At 41.6% G+C, this 26,753-nt stretch overlaps 1 protein-coding gene across 3 annotated transcripts; it reads left to right on the top strand.

Moving 5' to 3' along the window:
• The first annotated feature begins 495 nt into the window (after positions 1-495).
• Positions 496-26,456, top strand: kdm3b (lysine (K)-specific demethylase 3B). 3 transcript variants are annotated; one of them, XM_080900378.1, is made up of 25 exons: positions 496-1,009; positions 9,339-9,497; positions 12,554-12,667; positions 12,980-13,085; positions 13,865-13,989; positions 14,087-14,146; positions 14,268-14,963; positions 15,078-16,275; positions 16,358-16,574; positions 16,689-16,903; positions 16,997-17,149; positions 17,265-17,372; positions 17,484-17,611; positions 17,711-18,008; positions 18,118-18,371; positions 18,744-19,016; positions 19,179-19,350; positions 19,486-19,576; positions 19,774-19,904; positions 20,006-20,125; positions 20,944-20,967; positions 23,416-23,555; positions 23,790-23,966; positions 24,089-24,223; positions 25,497-26,456. In XM_080900378.1, exons 1-25 carry the CDS (start codon positions 803-805, stop codon positions 25,602-25,604), a joined length of 5,409 nt encoding a protein of 1,802 aa, XP_080756504.1. In that variant the 5' UTR covers positions 496-802; the 3' UTR covers positions 25,605-26,456. The 3 variants fall into 3 exon arrangements, with proteins under 3 accessions (XP_080756504.1, XP_080756503.1, XP_080756505.1); XM_080900377.1 differs by having other exon boundaries at positions 17,708-18,008; XM_080900379.1 differs by lacking the exon at positions 20,944-20,967 and having other exon boundaries at positions 17,708-18,008.
• Positions 26,457-26,753: the final 297 nt, after the last annotated feature.

The raw sequence follows: 26,753 nt of genomic DNA, 5'->3' as shown, positions 1-26,753 counted from the left end.
TCACTTGGAAGTCTCGTCATTGCCCTTTAATGATGGCTTTGTGGCGATGTAGCACCTCCTAGTGGTCACAATCAACAACAATAACCACAGTGATCCTCATGAAAAAATAATTTCAATCACAGAAATACATGTATTCATTAGATGACACGTTGTGCGCTTACTCCAAGCTTATTTTCCTGTTTACTGGCAGTATTTTTGTACAATTGAAGACTTAAATTTTAACAACAAATGTATATATGTTATTTTTTGTGATCTTTGTAACAAGCGAATATCCCTGTAAAATAAATCAATAGGTTGTTGAATCAAATTAAATACAAATAATGTAAATAATCGTTTTGATAAAAGTATTTTAACCATTTGCAGTGTAGTTGGGCTGGTCCAGCTATCTCTGGTTAACACTGCGGAAAATCCTGAAAAATAAAGCAGCTATCGTTGAGGTGCTCTGCGGTCCTGTCGCTAGAGGTCGCCGTTTGCGCACACTTTCTCCGTGTCTCCGCAGTGCTGCCTGAATACGAGGAGTGCGTTTGATTGTTGCAGGGCTAAATGGCGGACAGAGCTGGATAGTCGCGTTAACACCGAGGACAAAAACGTTTCGACTGGGTGAATTCCTGGCGTGACCCGGTCCTCAGCCGCGTGTCCCCGGGGTGCAGCGCAATCGTCGAATCGAGCCGTATTGGGCATCGAGCTTAAAGCTGTTTTCCGATCGTACCCTAACCTTAGCTTTCTTGAGTTCCCATCCCAAGCGGAGAAGTTAACACTGTTTATGGTGGCTTACTAGAGGCAGCTAGCCTGTGAGCAAACCATGGAGGACTCTCTTGAATTGATAGGGAAGCGTTTGCTTTTGCTCCTCGACGACGGCAGGTCCGCGAATGGATCCGAGTCGGAGCAGGCTGCCTGGGCCCGGGACTGGCTTCGGGGAACTGTGCGGGCAGTGAGTGTCATCGGCCTGGCCGCCCCGGAGGTTAGCGTCGGGGAGGCGACAACAACAACCACTGCAGCGGGGCTAACGGTCAGTGTTTACATTCAGCTGATGCCGTCCTGCATAGCTAAATACACAACAGTTAACATACATGCACAGCGTACCAGCTGTTTATTATGTGCTCTACATTAGCGAACACATTTTTACCTAGCACCGATGCTACATTTGCTAGTATTTTATGTTAGCTTTTGGACATACTGGTTAGCTCCAAGTCGCAGCCACTGGGGCGCAGCTAAACTCGAGGCCGGGGATTTTTTTTGGCCTTTGCTTTGTTCGCTTTTCAGCTCTCTGACACCCAGCTCCAGTGTTATTCGTTAACTATTTAGCACGAATTTCGAAAGCATCGATACGTTAGAGCTAACTAAGGGTTCATTTCACTGAAACAAATCGCCGGCAGTCACAGAGTAACCGTAAAGGTTGATGAGCTTCCACAGTTGGCTGAGGCATGTCTAGTTAAAGGCCTTACAAGTTCATAAAGGGGCGAACCAGGAATCCCTGCGAGCGTACTCTGCGTCCAGATTATTAAGTATTCACACTGTTGCTCGGGGTGGTAATTAGAATGAATGAATGAAAGTGTAGTGTTGCCGAGCCCAAAAATTGGGAGAGTTTTTGAAAACTGGGTGGCGGTGGTTGACCTACATGACAGCTGCACTTTGTAGTCCAAATGCGGGTTATTACAGTAGCATGCATTTGAATTGACATTAATAGATGTTTATCAAGTAAAGTAAAAATGTAGTTTTAAGAAAAAAAATGTAATCGCTTCCGATGTTTTATCTTTTTGTTTATTAGAAAAAGCAAGCTACAACAAAAAATGTAGCCCTTAGTCCTCTTTTTTTGTTTGCTTTTATCTAAAGAGTAGCAATACTACTTATTGACCTCAGGTGTGCATTTCCTAATTGTGTATTGTTGTTTTTTTTCTTGGGAAATAAATCTTAAACTGAGGAATTTACTTCTTGTGTGAGAACTTGTTCCTGTGCTCTGCCCTTATCGTGCATGTCGATGCATAATTATAAAAACATAATGAAAAACATCTTCTATCCATGTTCGTCTCCTGCTCTGATAACCTGCTCCATCAGTGATAAACAAAACAAAAGGACTTGGACATGTGGTACTGCACACCCTTTTATGCTTTTAAACCTTGCTGTATGTGTCAGGGGTCTGTCCAGCTTGGAGGGTTTATGCCACCGGTGTTTACTTCTCAGAGCCCCACCATCCAGTGAACATGTAAGGACATGTCAGGAAATCTGAGCTTTGAAAAAATAGGTGGGCTAACTGATCAGTCCAAAAACGTGAAAAGCTTGTTTATGTGCTAACCTTTTTAAAGACGTGTAGCTGGCAGGTGTGAGTCAGGGGTCTAGTGAAGAAGATGGAGGATAGATTGGTAGTTGTAATGTTTTTTCTTCTTTGTAGGGCAGCGCTCATCCATGATCTGAAAAAAATCCCACTACAATGATTTTTGGTCAATATTAAGTTAACTTTCCAAAGAGCACAGTGTCTTTTAAACATTGAATTTATCTAAACTTTGAGTGTATTTGAACTAGGGCTGCCACGATTAGTCAACTAGTCACGATTATGTCGACTATTAAAATCGTCGACGACTAATTTAATAGTCGACGCATCGTTTGAAGCTTTGTAAGATCACAAAGGACGCAGGAATGAGTAGTAGGATTTAAGAGTGTAATAACGGACTGAAACAGAAGATGGCAGCACGGCATGTACAAGGATGCCAGCTGCCGTTAAACCCCGAAGAAGAAGAAGCTGTGTCCCAGAATTCATAGCGCAGCCCAGCGCAGTTGTCGACAATGGCGGCAGCTAGTTAGTTTTAACTTTACTCTTATTATTCTTTCTGGGTCACAAAATAAACGTTTAACATATTTTCAGGCGAGAATGTAGCTGTGTAAACCTCAAATATCTGCTCAGTTTATCAAGACACCACATATTTTCAAAAGCGCTCCGACGTTTTCGGAGACGTCTGTTACCCACTAGCTCGTTAGCTAGGCGGGGGCAAGGCTAACTAGAGCCATGAGAACACCGGACTCCCGGCAAATCGTTTTCAAACCCACCGCCGTCTTTCGCTAGTCAGGTTAAACATATATATAAGTCACTTAGATAACTTAAAAATGTTAGTTTGGCTTTCTTTAGTATTTTATTTGTTCCTGAGTAAATCGGTTTGGCTGAGATTAAAGTTATAGTTTTTGCACAGCTAAAACTGTCAAGCAGACAGCTGATTATCAGAAGTGTGAGACGCTGGAGAATATACTCCGGTGTCCTGTTATATTTTAGAAAGCAATGAGTTTATTAAACTTCACCGAAACAATCTGCAAATTTCATTAAAAATTAATAAACTACCATCTTGTCTTTATTTTTAGTTAGCACAAACACTTCAAGCTGTAAGCTAATGATAGTTATATAAGACCAGATGCTGCTGGTGCAATAAGCTGTACGCTGTACGTCCAATGGATGATGATCTGATTAGTCGACTAATCGCAAAAATAATCGGTGACTAGTCGACTATCAAAATAATCGTTTGTGGCAGCCCTAATTTGAACTGAAACCCAAATAAATAAATTAAAACGTGCTGTGAAGGGACACATTTTATCAGTTAGATCCACACTAGACCATATATGCCCTGTAGCCCTGAACCTTTCTACATATTTCCCACAAGATATGGATATGAGAACATGTTCAATCAGAAGTATGATCGGACATAAACGTTCTCTTCCTTTTACAAGGTCTGAGCTAAGTCCGATTGAGCCCATTTGCGAATACAGGTAAGGGTCCAGTGACTTCAATATAGGGTCATATGGGCTAGTTGGGGTCATATTTCAACTAACAACTCAAAAACCATTGCCTCCACTGCAGGTGTTCTCTGGGCGTAGACAGCTGACGAGAGGCCCTAGTTGCACCACACAGCTGGAAAACCTGCAAGGAAGTCACTAGTAAAGTAACAGAGAGTCAAGCCTTCCTCAGTTGCAGACAGGGGGTTAGGCCAAGAGCCATCCAACACCTTTAGTGTGTGCTGCTGATGACAGACTGGACCAGGCACCCTGGTAACGTGGAGACAAAGACAGCCGGAGGCAATCGTTAATGATCCTTCCCCAGGTGAACCTGCAGAAACCTTAGTATGGCTTCTCTTTGTTGATCATAGGTACTCTTCCTGTCGTCCCAGCTTGATCTGGACTTGAAGGTACACAAGATTTATTAAATAGGCAGGCAAATGAAATTACAATAATGATCCAGCCACTAAGATGACTGATAGTCGTAGATGCCATACAGAAATTTATGAATTTTTGCTTCTTATCATCTTTAACCGTCTGATATGTTTTATCACACGTGCTTTCTGATTATCTTATCTCATAGATGTCAGTGCAGGCTGTCAGGACCAGATCCTAACAACAAAGAAAGAAGAACGTATGCTCTGGATTCATAAAAAGCAACACCAAATTTAGATTAAGAAGGTTTTGCACCAAGCGGCATTTGGTAGGGTACTCAAAGCTCACTTTGTGGTTGTTCCTTCTTCATTAAATGACATTAGATCCCCTAGGAGCATGGTACTTATATGTGCAGACTTAAAAAGCTAAAACAGTACTAACCACGTTGTTGCAGCTGGTGTTGTGACAAAAACAGATTGTCAGAATAGTGGCAAAAGTGACTAAAATCAAGCAATAAACTAATTTTAGTAAAGTTTCTGCATTCCTGCATTTTAGACCTTTGGCAGTTCATGATTTTAACATATGGCGCTTATTGTATAAATGGAAACAGATGGCCTTTTTGTTGTATCTGGCAGTTTTTCAAAGTCTGTCTGAGAGACTGAGTCTCTTTGCAGTCAGTTTACAAGTGGACAGACTCCTCGCAGTTACCATGAAACTCCAGTGGCTGCGAACCTGCTAGTCCTGGCTGTCCTGTCTTCTGTTTTCCCTACGCACCGGATCGCTTTCCAGGTTGCTGTTGCAGGGGCCCTCTATCATTCAGATAATTCTCCAGAGAGGATGCTTCTTTTGTCACATGTACTCCAACATCACTGTCTTGGACGGCAGGTGGTGATGCTAGACCTTCAGCTGTGGTGGATGCACTACAAGCTCCAGGGCCACAGTAGTTTGGAGTTGCAGTCTAACACTATGGAGGTGGAGTATAGGTATTTAGTCATTAATGCATATGCACCTGTCTATACAGAGAAACACCAGATTGTGAAGATATCTGATGAAGTTGAGAAGAGACTGGTTTTGGTTGATTTAAATTTAAATTTTTTTAAAGTCATTAATCCTTGACATGTTGGTGATTTTTATTCCTTGTTACCTTTGGAAAAGTAAAACTGAAGAACCATGGAAATCATGGATCACTTACTTGGCACAAATGCTCTCCATATGTGCTGCAGACAAGCGGTTATTACCTGTGATTTATTTGGACCTGTGAAAGCTTTTGACACCGAGATCTGTGGATTTCATAGAGTACTGTATTTGGAAGGCTGCAGATGCATGAGACGAGTGCAGCAAAACCTTAAAATCTGAACAATTACTGTAAAGCTTGATGCCACATGGACAAAGTTAGCAAATCTGTTGCCTTTTGCGTGGGATGTACCAAGGTTTTGGAACGTTTTTCCTTGTTGTTTGAGAATGAATTGTCTTGCACAGTGGCAAACCATCACTACCTGGAGGTTAAGCAGTTTGCTTGGTATTGTCTCTGCAAGTTTGCTGCCTTCAGAGTATATGTCCAGGCATCCAAATAAGTACGGCTACATTTCACCTATAAAATTATAGTTCCCTTTCAGCTGATTCACTCGGTACAACACATAAAGTACGGGATTTCCCTCCGCGTATATTAGAAGAGGAAACCTCTGTTTACGTCTTGACTTGTGATGATATGTGCATGATGACAGGGCTGAGTATTTGCTGCCGAGTTATTTGGGCAATCAATCAAAGCCATTAAGGCTTTGATCTGTGGAAGAAGCAAACAGAGGCACTGCGTGACATCATCGCCAGACGTCATACCAAGCCCAAACTAACTAGATCTCACAGTCCTACTGCTCCTCTGCCGCCGGGCAAGAGCAGCATCCACTGCTGCTGTGGGTGAACCTTCAGTGAGAGCGAAGCCTCCAGCTCGAGTTCCACGCCAGTCGGCTTGGAGCAAAGGTCCACATTCAAGCTCCCGGTGGGACCCAACGCCAAGGATGAAAAAGCCTTAGTAGTTCTAGGTGTGGGATTGAGCGGAGAGGGGCTCCAGTGGCAAAGATACAATAAGAGGCGCAGTCCTAGCATCAGTCCTTGAAGGCGTTGTACTTTCCCAGCACCGTCTCCCAAGCACAAAGCCCCTGCACACAAAATGTCTCAGGTTGTAACTCCCAGTTTGGGTGTGTTAAAACATCAGGTGCCGATGTCACATCAATCTGTCACATCAGTCTAACAGATGCTTATTTTCATGATGCTATACAAATGAACAACAGGCAGTTTTTGAGGTTTGTATTCGAGGGGGCAGCTTACAAGTACCTGGTGCTGCCATTCGGGCTCTTTCATTCTCTCTTGCAAATTAATGATCAAGAAACTGACCTCACAGCCCACTGTTTATCACTGGTGCTAGTTTCAGTCATTATGCAAATGCACTGCTTAAAAGGTTAGGGGAAACCTTTCCTATTAAAACTAAGTCGTTGCCGATCAGTTTCATAGATAGTGTTAATCAATAACATGATGTAATATTCCCACCTCAAGTGTAAACAAATGTGACTAGAAGAAGAGACGGTGGGAGTCTGGAAGACTGGAATCTCCATTAAACAGCTGTAGTCCTTTGTGAGAAGTGGGAGCTCGGGTGTTCTTATGTTTACTTTGTCACTTTGTGTAGCCGATCATTTGAATGTGAACTTTGGCAACGATCAACCATTGTGCATATTTGCATAAAGTAACAGATGATGGAATAATCATGTCTCTATGAAAATGTTCTTTTTACATTTGTAAAAAAGGTTTTCATTCAAAATCTTTACGTATCCTTCTTTCTTCACTATTCTGTGGGACGAGATTCCTAGTTCCAGAAGCACTGAAGCGTCATCTCAGCATAATACTCCCACCACCATGTTTCACTGGGAGCTTGATGTTCTTTCTCCAAACATAAGCTGAGTGTCTGTGATCAAAAAGCTCTAGTTTCATCTCATGTGGCCAAAGGTCACGCTTCCAGTGTGCATAATGTTTCACCAGGTTGTCCTTGTTCTGTACTGTGTGGCAATCTTTGAATTTCTTGATGACACTTCTCACTCCAGTTCTTGACTCTTGGAGCAGCTTTAATAACTTTGTATATCCAGCTCGTGTTTTGTGAGCATCTACAATTCTTTTTCTCCAAAGAAAAATAGTATGACTACTAGGGCTGCCACAAACTATTATTTTGATAGTCGACTAGTCACCGATTATTTTTGCGATTAGTCGACTAATCAGATCATGCATCAGTTGGACGTAAAACGTACAGCTTATTGCACCAGAATATCTGCTCTTATATAACTATCCTTAGCTTACAGCTTAAAGTGTTTAAGATATGTGCTAACTAAAAATGAAGACAAGATGATAGTTTATTAAATTTTATTTAAATATATTGTTTTGGTGGAGTTTAATGAACTCAGCCATCTGCTCATTGCTATCTTAAATATAACAGGACACCGGAGTATATTCTCGAGCATCTGACACTTCTGATAATCAGTTGTCTGCTTGAACTTTATTCAGCTGTGTAAAAACTATAACTTTAATCTCAGCCTAACCGATTTACTCAGGAACAAATAAAACACTGAAAAAAGCCAAACAATAACATTTTAAGTTATCTAAGTGACTTATATATCATGTTTAACCTGAGTAGCGAAAGACGGAGGTGGGTTCGAAAACTATTTGCTGGGAGTCTCACCGTCTCTAGTGAGCCTTGAACCCCGGCTAGCTATCGAGCTGGTGGGTAACAGACATCTCCAAAAACGTCAGAGTGCTTTTGAAAATATGTGATGTCTTGATAAACCGAGCAGATATTTGAAGTTTGCACAGCTACATTCTCGCCTGAAAATATGTTAAAAGTTTACTTTTTGACCCAGAAAGAATAATAACAGAAATATTAAAACTAAGTAGCTGCCGCCATTGTAGAAAACTGAGCAGGGCCGCGCTATGAATTCTGGGATAGGTTGGGCCACGAAAGATACATCCGACCCATCCTTCAAATCTGGGGAAATGAAGGGCGGATTTGGAGGAGTCTTCGAATTTGAACAGCCTTCGTCGTGTTGCTGTAACGTAATTGGCCTACAAATGCAGGCTCAGGAGTTTGCGGTTCCTGAATTTGAACACAGCCACGATACCAGACACTGCTTCTTCTTCTTCGGGGTTTAACGGCAGCTGGAATCCTTGTACGTGCAGTGCTGCCATCTTCTATTTCAGTTCGTTATTACACTCTTAAATCCTACTACTTATTTCTGCGTCTTTTGGGATCTTAAAAAGCTTCAAACGACACGTCGACTATTAAATTAGTCGTTGACAATTTTGATAGTTGACGTAATCCTGACTAGTCGACTAATCGTGGCAGCCATAATGACTACTATTAAGGCTAATTGTGATGGTAATATCCCGTGTCTGGTTCTGTTTTTGTTTTTCAGAACTAGCAAATACAGTTATGGTTACTGGGGAAAAAGACAAATGAAATTAATACCATTTGGACAGATATGACAGTTTTATTAATCTTGTTCTTGGTATCCACAGCCAGTGCTATTTTTCAAGCAGGGCACATTCATAGTAGAGTAGTACCCAGAACTGCAAGAACTAAAGTGGACTTACCATTTGGTGTTCTTCACTACTATAGCGAGTGTTGACTGACTCATACTTGTATGGCTGTTATTTACTCTCCAAATCACACATCTTTTTTCAGATTTCTCACTGGGCTGGGCAGCATGGTTTCCACAGATGATGCATAAAGGAGCAGTTACTGAGTAAATGTGCAGATGTTTTTTTCACTTAGAGAATCCAAACAGCAGCCCGGGGTTTTGAGGGCTAACCTGAAAACATAACAAAAGATATCTCAAGTTTTCCTCTAGCAGTACTCAGCCTCCTTGAAGTTTAAGTTCAATTAAATGTGGATTTTACATATTTTACACATATTATACATATAGGTTATATAAACCTGTTGGAGCATGCAGTTCACTTAATTCACAAAACCAAAATACAGTTTAACATCCTGTGATGGTAATATATTAATTAACTTTGTATCAAATTTGATATTTTAATACCTTTTTAAGGAATCAGATTTGCTTTGTTTGTTTAGACTTGCGATTTCCTGAAAGTGTTAGAGTCTGCAGTAATTTCACTTGCTTCATCACTTCACAGTCCTTGTGTGTATGTTCTGGTTGATTTTGCAGGTATTTGTGGAGTTTGAGAATGCTTCGCAGCGCTGTTCTTGGGTGCAGGTGTATGACGAGGGGGTGAAAGCTGTGCTGGTAGAAGACTCCATTGTTTGGGCCCGTCGTAGCGACGTTACCGACACAAGCGGAGCCTCGGCACCAGCCTGGCCTGCTCTGGTGAGTGCTCAGCTGGAAACAAGCAAAACCATTAACCACCCAAATAGTCTGGGCTCCAACTGTGAATGAGGAGTAGAGTGAGCTGTACTTAGATCAGATTTATGTTTGGAATGTAAAGTGAATGGAAGTTGGATAACTCTTTTGGTCATTGAAATTCATTTGAAAATAAAGTGTGCACCTGATCCCACACTGGTGTCTCCCGACTCATTGAGAGGAGACAAAGAAAAATTAAAGCGCCATTTACATGTTGCTCACCTTCCACATCCACACTTGGAGTTATTTTAGTCATTGTTGTACGCTCTGCAGTGCACATTTGCATATAAGTATAATAATGTCCAATCTGAAGGTTACCATCACCTCGTACGTGTTTTGAACAGCTAACACTTGCAGCTGGATATTGGCAATGATAGCTTAATTTCAACAATAAAATGAGTCAATTACTATGGAGTTTGATTCAGTGCTTGATGTTTTACTTGCATAAGATCAAAGCATCCATGTTTAATGTAAATGCATAAAGCATGTTATAATTGTATTATTTGTTTCTATATTTCTTTGTGTAATCAGTGTGAGAGTGCTGTTTTCTTATTTATATGAAAATGACTCTGGTCCCAAAATGTTGATGTAATGTATGACAAAGAATTAACAAAAAATGATCTGCACGGTTTGAGTGCAATTGCAAAACATTGTCTACATGCACATTAAAAAAAAAACAAAAAAACAAGCAAAATGCTTGCATGTGTTCACGCATGGACTCTTAGTACATACGTATACAACTGGCTTAATGATCACCTTGAGGGCAGACAGGAAAGTCAGCACATCATTAACTGCTTATGTTACTTATCTTCCAGATAGTAAACAGAAGTCAACCGAGGCCAGGTCAATGTGCAGTCTGTTTTACCCTTTCATAGACGTTTTGGTTTTGAATTGGCCAGTTTACTTTACTTACTCGCCACTTCATTAGTTACACCTTCTCCAGTGCCTCCAGAACTGTCCCTAATATTTCATGGCATAGATTCAACAAAGTAATGGTGTCATTCCTGAAATATTCTGGTTCCTATTGGTAGTTGCTATAGATGTGTTGGTTACACATTAGAGCTGCATTAAATCATTCTTCAATAATCTTAAAAAATGGTTGATGCATTTTTTTGGTTCAATGCTTTGGGTTAATCCAACAACTTGGTAGCGCTCACTTGTCACCCTGTAAATCACAAATGTGTCACCCACATTTGTGATTTAAAATATTTAAAATGTTTTTACTGCAGGCCAGTAAAAATATACATGGGCCTGTAAAACTCTAGGCTGCTGACATGGACACTGAATTATTGACATCAACTATTACCATTAATTATTACATCTACACCGTTAGAACGTCTGTTTTCTGCAGTAGAAAATATTGCATTTAAAAGCCCAGTTTCAGTTTTAAAAATGTGGACATGCTTGCTTTTCTTCATTGCAGTCATCATTTACAGACACACGAGCACACACACAGAAAACACATACGCCTGAACACCCACCCACTGAACACTACGTCCAGGTGATGCAGTACAGTCAGAACTCTTTTTGCCTCCTATTAATGGAAGAACACATTGAAAGAAAGAGTAAAGGCTGTTTTATTCTGTGCCTCAGCTTAGGTCGTGTATATACCTTTTTTTCTTTTTTTAAATTACTGTTACTTTGGATTTAAGAAATATTTTTCTTTAAAATATGATTTTAATATGATATTTAAATACAATGAGAGGTTTGAATTGTTTTGGCAGACGTTGTATTCAGTTAAACTATTAAAACATTGGTTTCCATTTTAGAAATTGCAATTAGTAGTGCAGTTTGAAAGATCAGTTTCCTCTCTTTTGAATATTTATCGTTGCTCATTAATATGACAAAGTAATATTCAGTTAATCAGATAATTGATCGAACACTCGATAACTAAAATAATTGATAGCTGCAGAACTAATGCATACATCTAATGCATCCGTGATGTAAATCTCCTGTTTCACCACATCCCAAAGGTGCTCTATCGGATTGAGATTTGGTGTCTGTCGAGGCCATTTCAATACAGTGAACTCATTGTCATGTTCAGGAAACCAGTTAGACGTGACTTGAGATTTTTTGACATGGTGTGTTATCCTGCTTGAAGCAGCCATCAGAAGATGGTCACACCGTGGGCATAAAAGGAGCTGGTCAGCAACAGTACTCAGGCAGGCTGTGGCATTTAAACGATACTCTGTTACTATAAGATGATTAGAGTATGCCTAGAAAATATCCCCACACCATTAAACCCAACCCAATAGCCTGCAAGGCAGGAATGATCAATGTCTTCATGCTGTTTATGCCAAGTTCTGACCCTGCCGATTGATTTTCCAGCAGAAATTGAGACTCATCAGACCAGGCAACATATTTCCAATCCTTTGGTGAGCCTATGTCAATCGTAGACTCTGTTTCCTGTTCTTAGCTGACAGAAATAAGACCCAAGGGCCTTCTGATGTTGCCCATCTGCGTCAAGGTTCAATGCGTTCTGCATTCAGAGATGCTCTTCTGCATATCTTGGTTCATCAAGTGGGTGTTCAAGTTACTGTTGCCGTTCTATCAAGCAGTCTACAACAGCATGGCGTTTTTACCCAAAGAACTACTGCTCACTGGCAACTTTCTTTTTCAGACCGTTCTCCGTAAGTGCTAGAGATGGTCCTGTGGGTAAATCCCAGTAGATCAGCACTGTCTGAAATACCCAGTCCAGCCTGTCTGACACCAACAACCAATAACCATGCCTTATTCAGTCAGTTGAATGACCATTTTTCCTCCATTCTGATGCTCAGTTTGAACTTAAGGAGGTTGTATTAACCATGTCTGCACACCTAAATGCACAGAGGTGCTGATTATACCAAATATAGTGGCAAGTAACTGGTGGTGGACTATTAGACTGATCTACAAAATTGTATAACATACAAAAAAAATGCATAAATGCATACTTTTGTTACTCCTTTTGGTTGTTGAACTGAATAAACCTAATGTAAGTTCTCGCCCTGTATTTATCTCATTACATGCTCTCGCCTTTTCCACAGACTTTCCGCTCTCTGGTGGACAGAGTTGGTTTAGGATCCTTGGTTCCTGTAGAGTACTTTGGAAACAAGAATTTTGAGTTCCTGCCCGACAACAAAACTGTCCAAAGGTTTGAGGTATACAAAAATTCTAGCGTTTGTTAAAGAAGTTTGTGAACTTGTATATCAAACAGTACCAACAACATTTTGTGATTTAGCGTCTGGTGTTTTCTATTTCATGCAATCATTAAACAGATTGACTATTTATCACTCAGGATACATGTTAATGTCACTGACATGTTTAAATGTAAAACAATTGAATTATTTTCTGTTTTCATTAAGTGCTTCTTACTTAATAATCTAGGGTGAAGCTGCATACATGTTTTGTTCTACATTTCAGCTCTACTGCGAGCGCTGCTTCAGATCAGTTTGGTTTCTGTCCTTTTGCAGGTTGATAAAGATGTTAGACACCCTCTGCTGTTGGAGCAGCCATCTCTGCAGGCTGCCATCTCCAGCTGGCGTACTGACTTTGAACTGCAGGAGATATTCAGGAAGGGTAAGTTTCAACCTTCACCAGTTTCCTTTATCTCGATTTCACATCTGGGACGTGGTACATACCAAAACAATTAAGGGTGTTTGTCACATAATTAAAATTGAAAGGAGTCCTAATCAGTGGCACTTACTTAAGTTAAGCCTATTAATTTCTGGTTATGATTTATTTGATGTTCTTAAACGTGGCGTTTGGGTGGCTTTGTAGTTTAGTGATTTACACAACAGCAACGCAGACAAGCACATTGGCACACAGCTGCTTGGGTTAATTAGCTTCCCACTGACTAGCTAATCGGTGGCATGCAGTCTGTTTTCAGATGACCTCAGATCAGTTTGAACCTCGGCTGAGTAGGTACTAAAAAAGTACCAGGTACCACCACCTACTGGAAAATCCTTAAAGTTGAGTCAAGCCCATCTGACCTCAGTAGGTACTAGTGGAAATGGGCTATAACAGTGCAGACAACTATTCCTATGAAGCGATACCTTTGCTGCAATTTGTTTAGTGCAAATTATAGTGGAAGACCTAAATATTATGCCGCCCTCCTCTGTATTTTTCACATTTTACAAAGTCCTCTATTGGGCTGGTCTCTTTCACAGAGCCGATCTGGCCCTCAGGTTGGACACTGTCACCCGTATTGTTAGAGAAATGAAGGAATTTGAGTTCAGAATAAAAACCATCTGTGTTTTATTTAAAAGCAACATATCTGTCTGGCAGATTTAAATGACATGTGAGGGATGTAGATTTAATTCTCTCAAGTCCTGTTTTCCCATTGTACCTGTCCTCAGGTTCATACACCATTCAAGGACGCAAAGTTCGTGTGTACCAGCCGGAGTTTGAAGAGTGCTGGGCCACTGGACTGGTCTCACAGCACGACCCTATCTCTCACATTATGGAGATTACCTTGGATAAGGTAATGTTTATGTTTTGCCTAAATAAATTCTACTGTTCATGGTGTAAATAAATGTTACTTAATGACTACACTTTTTTTTCTTTTTTTTGCGCTGCAGGGAGAAGAAAATCAGATGGTTGATCCTCGTGTGATACACGTCATGCTGACAGAGGAGGAGGTAGGGTTGTTTCAGTAGTCGATATCCATCAAACTCTCCTCATGCTGTGTGCTGTATGTTTAGTTAATAAGTCATTTGAGATTTAGATTTTTAATTATTTCTGGATATTTTCTGCCTTTAGCTTGGCAAGAATGGGCGGCGAAGGAAGGACAGCGAAACAATGAAAGGAGACAGCGGACGCAGACGCAGGACTGCCTCAGAAGGTGAGGATGACTTGAACTTGAAACGGTTTAAAGGAGCAGCAGATACCGGAGCGGACGCACAAAACTGCGGCGACACCAGCAAAACTGCAGTGGACGCGATGGGGATTTGGGCTGGAGACTCTGGTGAAAGAGTCAGCAGCACAACCAAAAATGGAAGCTCTTCAGATGGAACCTTTCCTCAGGGCCGAGGTTCGCCCCCAACAATTAATTCCTCGCTCCAGATGGACCAGTCAAACGCTAGTTCTCCTCGCTATCCCGGCCACATCAAAGAAAACGGTCGCGCAGTCGCCACGCAGGGAGCAGCAGACTCGACCACCACCATTACACCCACTCCTCCTCCCCTCAAACCAGCCCCTTCCCCCTTTTCCACTGCGTCTTTTCCCTCACTAGGCCAGATGCCAGTCTTGGTTCCTGGAGCACCAGCCCCCAAGGCCTCCTCATCCCCCCAGCTCGAACGAGAGGAGGGCAACCAGGCAGCTTATTCCAAAACAGCTGCTCTTGTTTCCCCAGGACCTGTCACCATTTCTTGGTCACAAGACAGCATTCCCAGTGTTTCGCTTTCAGCTTCTGTGGGTTTTAGCTCTAAAACTTCTAACTGGGGAAGCCAGACGGAGGTAAAACCAATGATGTAACAAGTACCATTAATACTGTACATTTCCAACAAATTGCTCTTTGCAATCTGTTATCTCTATTATTTGACTTAACCGTGTTGTGTTTCTGTTCCTCAGGGATCTAAAACGGCATCAGGCTTTCGTTTGTCCCAAGCTGGACCTACTGCTCCTGTATTTGGAGATGTTACCTCGCAGACCAACGGAGCTCCTACCACTACCACAGCCTCTCAGGATGCTCCCAAGCCTTTTGGCTTCAGTTTTGGTGGAGCAAAGACTGAGGCTCAGCCTAAGCCAGACCAGAACCTGTTTTTCCAGTGCATGTCGCAGAAGTCTGTCACCAGCCTAAATCTAACTGCTGATCAGACCCAATCCAAGGACACCAATTACTTTACTGCAGTGTCTGAGAGCCTGAGTAAAGAGCCTCCAAGCCTTTTCAAGCCAGCAGCCCCCACTGAAGGGCTGAAAAAGCCTGAGCAGCCTAAAGTGCCTGAGGTCCAGCAAACAGGAAATGGTGTGTTCAACAAATCATCTTCACCCTTTCAGGGCATGGGGGGCTCTCCAGGAGGACGGAGCTCTGGCTTAAATGTGGGTGGTCCAGCAGTGTCCTCTGGAGCCCAAAGTGCTTCTAAAAAGAACAGTAATAATGGAAGTTCAGTAGTTGGCTTAGGGCTGCAGTCTGGTTTTAATTCTGCAGAGAGTCACCAGAACCTTTTTCTACAGAACTCCAAGGAGTCTGCTAATCCATTTTTGGCATACGGGGAAAAATCCTCCCTCACAGCTTTCGTTGGCCTAACTGGGTCCGAGCCACAGTCCATGGGTCCTGCGCTGGACAGCAAGCCGAACCTGTTCACTATGGCAGAGCCACCTAAGGGGATTCTGTCTTCTCCTTTCCCAGCATCGTCAGCAGCTGCTTCAACCAGCACTTCCCCCTCTCCGGCACCAGCCTCATCTCAGACGTTACAAAGTGAAGGGACTGAGACAAAGGAGGTGCAAGATGTTAGCGAGATTTCATCATCCACCTCAGACTGCCCGATGTTTGGAAACGCTGGCCCTGGCGGAATGGAGGAGGTGCCCGTGCCCTTCGACCAGAGCCAGTCTCAGAAGTTTAGCTTGGAAGACAGAGGCCAGTCATCTAAACATGACTCCGAGTCCAGCAGCAACAGTGACCTCTCAGATCTGAGTGATAATGAAGAGGGCCTGGAGAAAGGTCAAATCCCAGGAGGACCTTCTGTTTCTGCCAAGGATGGAGCCATCATGCAGAAAAATAAGGTCCAGGGGGCCGCTAAGAGCCGTCCACGTAACAAGCCTTTCAAAGGTAAGACTTGTCCACTTCTCACTTTTTAAAATGGTGATAAACAAGCTTACCAAGAGAGGTAACACTAAACTCTCTTTTCCAGTGGGTCAGTCTGTACTTAAAGATCAGAGCAAGGTGCGTCGTCTAAAGCAGTCTGGTGAGTCCTTTCTTCAAGATGGCTCCTGCATCAATGTGGCCCCTCACTTGCACAAGTGCCGCGAATGCCGCCTGGAGCGTTATCGGAAATATCGGAATACGGGCGAAGAGAGCGACGACGATGATGATCCGAACGTAGCCTGTCGTTTTTTCCACTTCAGAAGGTATGGATCACGCAGCTTTGTCTTTCTTTATAATTTTATTTATGCATTTCTTTATTTTTGAAAAAAAAATGTGTGTTTTGACCTTAATGTTTTACTCTTTTTGCTCGTGACTAGGCTGGCTTTCACTCGTAAAGGTGTGCTGCGTGTGGAAGGTTTCTTAAGTCCCCAGCAGAGTGATTCTATGGCCATGGGACTGTGGCTACCTGTGCCCGCTGTCCATGAGGGCCTCGACCTCGACACATCCAAGTACATCCTGGCCAATGTGGGAGATCAGTTTTGTCAGTTGGTGATGTCTGAGAAGGAGGCCATGATGATGGTGGAGCCTCACCGTAAGTATAAAGACATCTCTCCAAGCTCATGTTTTCGCATTAGAGTTTTGTTTGCCACGAGTCTAATCCGCTTATTTTTTGATTGTCCTGCAGAGAAAGTGGCCTGGAAACGTGCCGTGCGAGGCGTCAGAGAAATGTGCGATGTGTGTGAGACCACCCTGTTCAACATCCACTGGGTCTGTCGTAAATGTGGGTTTGGAGTGTGTCTGGACTGCTACCGGCTTCGCAGGAACAGGCCAAGGGAGGGTGAGTCACTGGAGTGATATTAGAGTAACTTTAGGGCTGTTTAGTGTGTCTTATTTTATTCCTTATTTAGCTTATTGTGTTGGAAATACATGGTTGACTTTATTCTTTCCTTCAGATGTAGACGAAACTCCGGAGGATGAAGTTTTCTCTTGGTTGAAGTGTGCCAAAGGCCAACCTCACGAGCCACAAAACCTCATGCCTACACAAATTATACCTGGAACAGGTAACATGTACATTATGATCAACTCCCCCATCGCAGGAACATTAAATGTTACCCGTGATCAAATATTGCTACAGTAAAAGGTGTGATGATCGTACTGTCCTTCTCTTCCAGCTCTTTACAATATAGGAGACATGGTGCACTCAGCAAGAGGCAAGTGGGGTATTAAAGCCAACTGTCCCTGTGCCAATCGACACACTAAGCCTCTAGTGCGCCCTACTGCCCCAAATGGGATTTCACAGGTACAGTTTTACAACTTTACGAGCTTTCTTTTCTCATGTCTACACTTTGAAAGCTCCTAAACTGACGACTCTGCTATCTTGTTATGTGTGTCTCAGCAGTCCACACCGGGCAGTGGGGGTGTCCTCGCAGGTGCAACCTCTGGTACTGGCATCACTCCAAAATCAGAGGGAGAAACATCAGCAATCAAAACAGAAACCACACAGACACCAGTATCGTCAGACAGTGGGGGTGGAGAAAGTGTGGGCAGTACCAGTACCTCCACCAGTGGTACGTCCTCCCCCTGTAACCTCACACAGTCCTCTGTCAAGGAGTCGCGCTCATCAGGAGAAGGCAACAGCTCTGCTCTGCACTGGCTGGCAGACTTGGCCACACAGAAAGCCAAGGATGACACCAAGGGTAAGTAAGAAGTGGGTTACAAGTGTTGAGTGTGTAAAATCTTAGTGCATGAAAAAGATTACATCAACTGATCTGAATAACATCGTTCCTTCCTCCCATCTTTCTCCAGAATCCGGTTCGCTTCGCTCCATAATGAGTCGAGACAGTCGACCTCCCTTCGGCCTGGACTCCCTCAGTGCTCTTTCAAAGCCTTCTGCTTCTAGCCCTAAGCTATTTAACAGCCTTTTACTGGGCTCCAGCATGGCCCAGTCTAAACCTGAGGGATCCAGTCTCCGGGACCTGCTCAACTCCGGACCAGGAAAACTGCCCCAAGGCCCTGGAGAGAGTGGGGTACCATTCCCCTCTGTTTTTACCTCAGCAGGCGTAAGTAAAATGTTTTCATTTTTCCATATGATGATACAGTATTGATCAATTTTTTTCAAACGCATGTATCAACACAAAAACTTCAGCTAAGTTTCTGAACTTGAAATTATACTTCAAGTCCATTTAAATATGGAAATTTAGATGCTGAAAACAGGAATACAATTTGTTGTATTTCAAGCAAGCAAGCAAGCAACAGATTTCTGAAGTGCACAAGTTGTGGAGTAAATCATTAAAAAATTACCACCATCTACTGATTCTTTGTAAGTTTTAGTGTATAAACTACTGAGACTGTACTCCTTCAACAATAGTATCGGCTAGCTACGAATAAAACTACATTGTTGGGTAACCCAAAATCTTTATGTGACCTGACAGAGTGACAAGCTGAAGAGCAGCCTTCCAAACTTCCTGGATCACATCATCGCCTCAGTTGTGGAGACCAAGAAGGCCGAGGGCCGTCGCACCGGGGCCTCTGAAGGCGGAGAACTCGGAGCGCTAGGGTCTCGCAAAGACGGCGTAATGGGCCTTAGCGTTTTGGAGCCACATACCTCACACTCCTGGCTCTGTGATGGCCGACTCCTTTGCCTACAGGATCCCAGCAACAGCAACAACTGGAAGATCTTCAGAGAGTGCTGGAAGCAGGGACAGGTAGGAATTATGATTAGCATAACTTCATCTTTCATCCAATTCTTTGATTTTTGTGTTAAAATTATGCGGAGATGGATGTTACTGAGCTATGGGTTGAAATTTTATTGCATTGATTAATGTAACTCACCCATTACTGTCTGATTACCTCTGCTTTGTGGCCAGCCTGTGTTGGTGTCAGGGATACATAAACGTCTGAAGACTGAGTTGTGGCGGCCTGATGCTTTCAGCGAGGAGTTTGGAGACCAGGATGTAGACCTGGTCAATTGTAGAAATTGTGCTATTATCTCTGATGTAAAGGTGCGAGAGTTCTGGGATGGCTTTGAGGTTATTTCCAGTGAGTATCCAAACTCTCTTTTTCCTCAATTATTTTATTTGTTACTTGGATCCATGAGATCACCAATTATTGTATCTAGCATGTTTTTCTCTGATGCTGGACAGATGTCACTAAATGTGTTTTTTATGAATGCAGAGCGACTGCAAGATGCCGATGGCCTGCCCATGGTGTTAAAATTAAAGGACTGGCCTCCAGGTGAAGACTTCAGGGACATGATGCCCACAAGGTGAGGAACACAAACATTTACAGAGAAAGCGTTTCAGTGATGTTCTGCGGTTGTTCGCTCATACACATAGAGGACATAGAGGAGCTAACTGATTTTATCTCTTCTTTGTATTTTCATGCTTTGCAGCTGTAAATTCTGCCTGTTTGTATTTATGTAAGGTCTGTTATTGATGGGAATGTCTCTTGTACCTTTCCCAGGTTCGACAATTTAATGGACAACCTCCCTTTGCCCGAGTACACAAAAAGAGACGGTCGTCTAAATCTCGCTTCGCGCCTCCCTAACTTTTTTGTGCGTCCTGACCTTGGACCGAAGATGTACAACGCTTATGGTAAGAACAACATCTGATGGAATTATTTTGTCTTTCTCTTCTTATGTGCGATATAATTTATTCATCTCGCATCACTCTTTTCCCTCTATTTTAACCTGCAGGCTTAATATCGACTGAAGACCGGAAGGTGGGAACCACTAACCTCCACCTGGATGTGTCTGATGCGGTCAACGTCATGGTCTATGTTGGCATCCCTCACGGAGAAAACAACCAGGAGGAAGGTTGGTAGACTTAAACACACTTTGTCTCCTTTTTTTACGGTCTTGCTTTCTGTCTTCAACAAACTCATTGAAGATCAGGATTGTTTAATTTAACCGATTTCCAATAAAATGAACCAAATAGGAGCTAAAAATTTTACCTCTGTGGTCTCTCCGTAAATGGAAGAGAGTCACATTGGTGCTCCGACGCTGTTGCCTCTGCTGCTCATTTGATTTAAGAAGGGACAGTGTACATTAGCTGGTATGACTCCATCATGTAAATAACCCCGAACATCCAGATTTAGCACTACAGGTCAGATATCTGGAGTCTCTGTCAGATTTATGGCTTAAAAGTAAACGTGCAAAACCATATAAGCAAAGAGAAACTTAATCAGCTATAGTAATAAGTGGGAATAAGCTTTAAATGTCAGGGTTTTGTTTTATTTTCCAGGCTTGTGACAGTGAGATTTACACGTATATCTGTTCCTGATAGTAAAAATGTGTTACTGTAATATATGAATGTTTTTGAAATCCATCCTGACTTCCAAAAACACAAATTTTTGTAATGTGAGAGTATTTCTGTAACAATATTACACACCTTGCACACTAAAGCCATATTATCCTGTGAAGCATTAAGTGGAGTACAAGTTAACAAACTTTCTTCTTGAAACACTTCATCACTCATTCCTCACTTTATCGCTCTTGAACAACCTTGTCAGTTTTTCCACAACCTCATCCTAAACATTATAGCTACACTGTTTTAGTTGTCTTGGCTTGGACTCTGATAAGACCCTTCAGTGGGTCTTGCTCATTTACATTGTGGCAAAATTTCTCATTCACAGAGGCAGAAATCTCTGGACGCAAAGGTCTGTAGACTTTCAGTTGTATAAATTGAGTAGCATGCCCTTCTTCTTGACTAACTCCCCTTCTTCACTCCTCCACTCCATCCTTCTGTTATCTGTGCAGTAGGGGCCAGAGCACTGGGAACAGTCTGCTAGTTTCTGCTGCTGCATTTTTGTACGCTTTTTTCCAGATTTCTGTGTAAATACACGCTTTATTAAACTAAGTAACCACATATGGCATTTAAATTTTCCGCATTGCTGCTCTCTGGAGATCCGTGTTTTTTGTTTTATTTTCCTTCTGTGTATTTTCAGTGTTGGGTTAGATAAATGTGACACATTTGGTTGGAGATTTGGTAGTTTTGGGTGCACTGTGCTCTGGTCCTTACCCTGTGGGAGAAAAGTTTGAATGAAGGGCATCTAGATTTGGCATTACCTGTTCCCCTCTGCAGGCTTCTTTTCACTCATCTGAGTGACTCTCATGCTCCTGCACACACGCAATTAGGGATAAGTAGGAAATGTAGGAAACTACATTTTCCTGTAGTGTGCTTATCTAATATTCTTAATTAGTTAATGAGGTTTTAAACTTATACAAAGACATAAGTGAGTAGTAGAGGGAAGAGATTTGTTATGCTTTATTGAGCAAAGTTAGCAAAAAAGAACATTAGGAATAGAACCTCCACATCCAGCTGGTGATTTATCTTTCAAAAGTTAATTATGCTGAAATTACTACTTTCTTTTTAAGTTGTATATATTTTTCACCCTTTCCACTTCCTGGGTCACCACCAGGAAGTGGAAAGGGTGCAGTCAGGAAAGCCACTCTGTGCAGGATAAAACTGGATGGGTTATTGTGCTTTAGTTTCCCAGCTTTTTCAATGTTCAGTGGAAAAGTTTAGGAAGAATCAGCCGGATGTTTCTTTTCATTTTGAAGCATTAAACCACCTAAAACTTTTATTAGGATTTATTTTATTGCACTGTGATTACAGTCCAAAGAATATTACTCTAATGAGCACATCATTATTAGTAAGTTGGTTTAAGACAAATCCTTAGTATCCTTCCTTTTATACATAAAGACCCCAACAACATAAACATAAAAGGACTGTTGTAGCCTTGGAGCTGAACTTATAGCTGTAAAGAAGTTATTTATGATGGACTAGAGAAAAAAACTGCAGTCGTACACGGGCAAGTTTATTACAGCTGAATGCAAACACGTTTAGATTTCAATGAGAAACTTTGACCACAGCCAGGTTTTTGGTGAGGGAAAGATGAAAGTCCACTGATGCGACGGATTTTATTACACGCGTTTGTTTCGATTTGTGTTAATGAATCAAAGGTCTGTCAGTATTATGGCGAGAGTCCAGTGGACTCTTATTAAGGCAGTAGTTTTAGATGCTGTGTAAGTCAGCAGTAGGCTGTGAATGTTTATGTGTCATAAATGTGATTGTGTAGTCTGCAGCTTGTCCTGTCCTTTGCCCCAGTAGTTCTCAACTGGTCAGACCACAGGATCTACATTTTCAGTAGCGACATATTTCCAAAAAAAGTAGTTAGGAAATGTACAATGCTTTCATGCACTAGAAACATAGTTTATTAAATATAATAATAATAATAATAATAATGATAAAGATTTGGATCTCAATAATATGAATGCTTAAGCCGCATTTATATTAATTACCGTATTTTCTCAAGTGAAAACCTTTATTCAGCTAAAAGGAGCGCCTCCAATAATGCCTGGGGGACGTGATCAGCATGTAGAAATTAGCCTGTCTGGGTTCTCTTGTATTATTGTATGCCTTTAAAATCAAAGTGTTTTTGTGCACTGCAACACTAAAGGGCTTTTAATTTGAAGTACAATAATGCACTAACTTAAAAAAAGTATTCCTACTGAGATAAGACCAAAAATATCTTTTTAAAAAAACAAACAAGACATTAGAAAGTAAACCTGCCTCTTGATACAGACCTGCTTCAGCAGTTGAGGTACATAAAAGTCATGGTCAGTATTTGAGGAAATACGGTGGTCACAGTTCATTGAAAACCCATGAGCACACAGGCCTGCTGCTTGGCATGCTTGTGTCATGGAAGATGCAGATTCTGAGCTTTTAGTGCACTTCAGAATAAAACTCTTACAGCATTGATGTCCTCTTAGGTCATTTGTCACCAGTTGAGAACTACATCCCTGCACCGTTTCTGCCAAGAAAAAGTCTGTGATGGATGTATATGAATGAAATTGTTCTATTTAAAGAAAAAATATGTAGATTTAGCACTTCCAATCACTGTCCCAGCACTTAGCTTAGTCATTCATGGAAATGGAATCGAGTAAAACACAGTAGTGTTTAAAGTGCTGTGGAAAAATTTAACAATCACAGTGCAAAAGCTAATTTAAAAAGGCCACTAAAAGTCAAATAAACTAACTTCTCTTACAGCTGTTATAGAGACAGTGCTGATTACAACTGTTGTTTGTTTATGTTTGGTCTCCAGAGGTCTTGACCACCATTGAGGAAGGCGATGTGGATGAAATGACGAAGAGGAGGGTGCACGAGGGAAAGGAGAAGCCTGGAGCTCTCTGGCACATCTATGCTGCCAAGGACGCAGAGAAAATCAGGGAGCTGCTTCGCAAGGTCAGCAAGCCGGCAGATCTGTTTCAGGCTGGCTTGTCGCTAGCTGTAGCCGTAACATTTTGTAACCATAAACTGTGAGGACAGGATTGTCATTGGATAAATAAAATTGGGGTAGAACGATAGCTTGATTTCTGCAGAAGATGATTAAAGTTCACAAACAAAAATTAGCCAGCCGGGGAACTTTACTTAAAAGCTCATTCTTTCTAAGCAATGGCTTGTCCTGACCTTTCACAGGTGGGAGAAGAACAAGGTCAAGAGAACCCGCCAGATCACGACCCGATTCATGACCAGAGCTGGTACCTGGACCAGGTGCTCCGCCGCAGGCTCTACGAAGAATATGGCGTCCAGGGTTGGGCCATTGTACAGTTCTTAGGAGATGCTGTATTTATCCCTGCTGGAGCTCCCCACCAGGTCAGACTGTTTTTATATGAAAAGTGGAGCTGTACACATACCCTGTGATTCAACAGACCTGCCTGTTTTTTGTGATTTTTCTCACACCTCCATGAACACATTTGTCCTTTCTACACACTCAGGTGCACAACCTGTACAGCTGTATCAAGGTGGCGGAGGACTTTGTGTCTCCCGAGCATGTGAGGCACTGTTTCAGGCTGACCCAGGAGTTCAGACACCTGTCCACTACTCACACAAACCATGAAGATAAACTCCAGGTGGGTGTGTTTTTCCTCTCAGTGTGTAGTTTTATGTCTTATTTGGATGGTTTATACTAGAGGACGATGTTTGCTTGTGTCGCTTGAAGCTGTAGGCTATAGTTTACTTAACTCTGTGTTCACAGTTTTATGATCTTTTTATTGGAACAAAGAGTTTATTGGTTGCTGACAGTTATTTAAAAACTATAAAATTAAGATTGGTTACCAGTATGTCATCTATAAACTGGGGCTGAAGCCTGAGAAGCATTATAAAGTGTTAAAAATTGAAGGGTTTAAAGAAACAGGCACAATTTATATTGTTCACCTTTCATACACTCTTGTGTCTGTTTTGTTAACCCTTGTGTATATATATACACACTCAGCGGACACTTCATTAGTTACACCTGGCTGGTAATGGGGTTGTCTTTAGATTAGTTTTAATTTTTCATGGCATAGATTCAACAAGGTGCTGGAAACATTCCTCAGATTTTCATTCACATTGACATGACAGCATCACACAGTTTCTACATCCATGATGGGAATCTTCTGTTCTACCACATCAGGTGCTCTATTGGATTGGGATCTGTTAACTGTGGAGGTTGTTTGAGTGCAGTGAACTCTTGGTCATGTTTGAAAAACCTGTTTGAGATGATTAGTGCTTTGTGAGATTGTTTCAGTGTTGCTCACCTAGTACTGAGTGGCTTAAAGTTGGATGGATCCATGTTTTCATGCTCTTTGAAATTCTGACTTTTTCAGACCCGTTCCCTGTAAGCTCAGGAGATTGTTGTGTGGGAAAATCCCAGCAGATAAATGTTTAAAGTCACCTAAATCACCTTTCTTGCCCATTCAGATACTCAGTTTGACCATGTCTACACACGTAGCTCCACTGAATTACTGCCATGTAATTGGCTGATTGGATATTTGCATAAACCAGCAGCTGAACAGGTGTAACAAAGTGATCAGTGAGTGTATACACTGTTACAAAGGTGGATGTTTATATTAGAGGCCATTCTTCACTATAACGCAGCAGCATGTTTATAGAGTTCTCACTGGGAAAAGCTGATTGTTCTGTCTCTGTTTTATAGTCAAACACAGCACAGCGTGTGTTTACATATAACAATGCTATGTTTTTGTTAAATAAAAGGAAAAGCACGATGATACTGTTCAAAGTAAGATAATAAAAACTTTTTTTTTTCTCACAGCAGCATTGAAAAGTTATCATTTCTTATCGGTGTGAGGTGTTTTGTGTCTGGTGTTGTCTCACCACTGTTTTGTTGTATTTTTTTACCCTCAGGTGAAGAACATCATCTATCACGCAGTGAAGGACGCCATTGGGACGCTGAAGGCCCACGAATCCAAACTAACGCGCCCTTACTCGTCTCCTCAAACCGCTGGCCTCTGAAGACCACTCCACTACATGCACACAGCGCATACATTTCATACCTACATAAACAAGTACCAGCTGCACAGCGCAGAGTACAGAGATAGTGTAGGTTGTTTTGAGGGCAGTGAAGGTTTGAGTGTGGGAAGACTGTACATTTGATTAGATGGGGAGGGACGAATCAGCGCTTGGATGAAGGAAGTCCTTTATCGCTGTTACACAGTACGCTCAAACTTGTCTAGTTGTTTTCCTTTTTTTTTTTTTTTTTTCTGATTTTGGTTAACTCTGTATTTAAGGTCAGTGTGTTTGTTCTGTTTTCATTGTACATGTAAGACGTGAGAGTAAGGGAGGTAAAAGCTGACGTGCCTTTGAAGCAGAGGTTCAGCTACAATATAAGCAACTGACAAAAATGTGAGTACTGGGCTAACTTTCCTATTTTGATGACATTGATATTATCTTTCTTCAATAGGAGCGTGGTTAACCTGTTTTTTTGTAGATTTTTTTTTTCTGTTTAAGTTTTTAAACAGCTGATTGTTTCTGCCCTCTGTGGCTGAAATGAATTTGTGAAAACAGCCAGTCAAGGGAAGCAGACCAAAGTTTTGTATTTTTAGTTTTCTTATTTCACTTTTAGAGTAAGAAGTCTTTTTTTTTTTTTTTTTTTATACACCACAAGGTAATAATTGGTTGGGTGGGGCTTCAAAGGAGGGCAGTCTTTTTTCACTTGTCTTTGTCATGTGGGCTGAATGAACTGCAGACTTCCAACATGGTTCAAGAATCACAATTGCAGCTGAACAGAACTACTGGCCATTAACATTGTATCAATATATATATTGATCTAGCAGTCTGTTTGATTTTTCACAATAAAATTTACAAAAACTGCTGCTTCTCTGATCTTTTTTTTTTTTTAACCCATAAAGCCTCTACCCATGCACCGCTAAGATGTAGATGGTATTAAAATACAAGTTTGCTGGTATCTGATTGCCTGTTTGGTCAAACATCCCAAAAAAGAGATGCAGTTCGCAGTTATGTTGTGCTCTGCAAAAGTCTTGAGTCACCCATTTTTATTTTTTTTTTATAATTTGCTGGGAAAATGTAAATCGGGTGCAGTGATACTAAGTATTCTTCAGGAATACTTCTCCAGGCTTCTTAAACAACATTCAGAGATACCTT

This window comes from Rhamphochromis sp. 'chilingali' (assembly GCF_963969265.1).
Source record: "Rhamphochromis sp. 'chilingali' genome assembly, chromosome: 13".
NCBI classification, from domain to species: domain Eukaryota; kingdom Metazoa; phylum Chordata; class Actinopteri; order Cichliformes; family Cichlidae; genus Rhamphochromis; species Rhamphochromis sp. 'chilingali'.
This window is presented reverse-complemented; position numbering and strand designations above follow the sequence as displayed.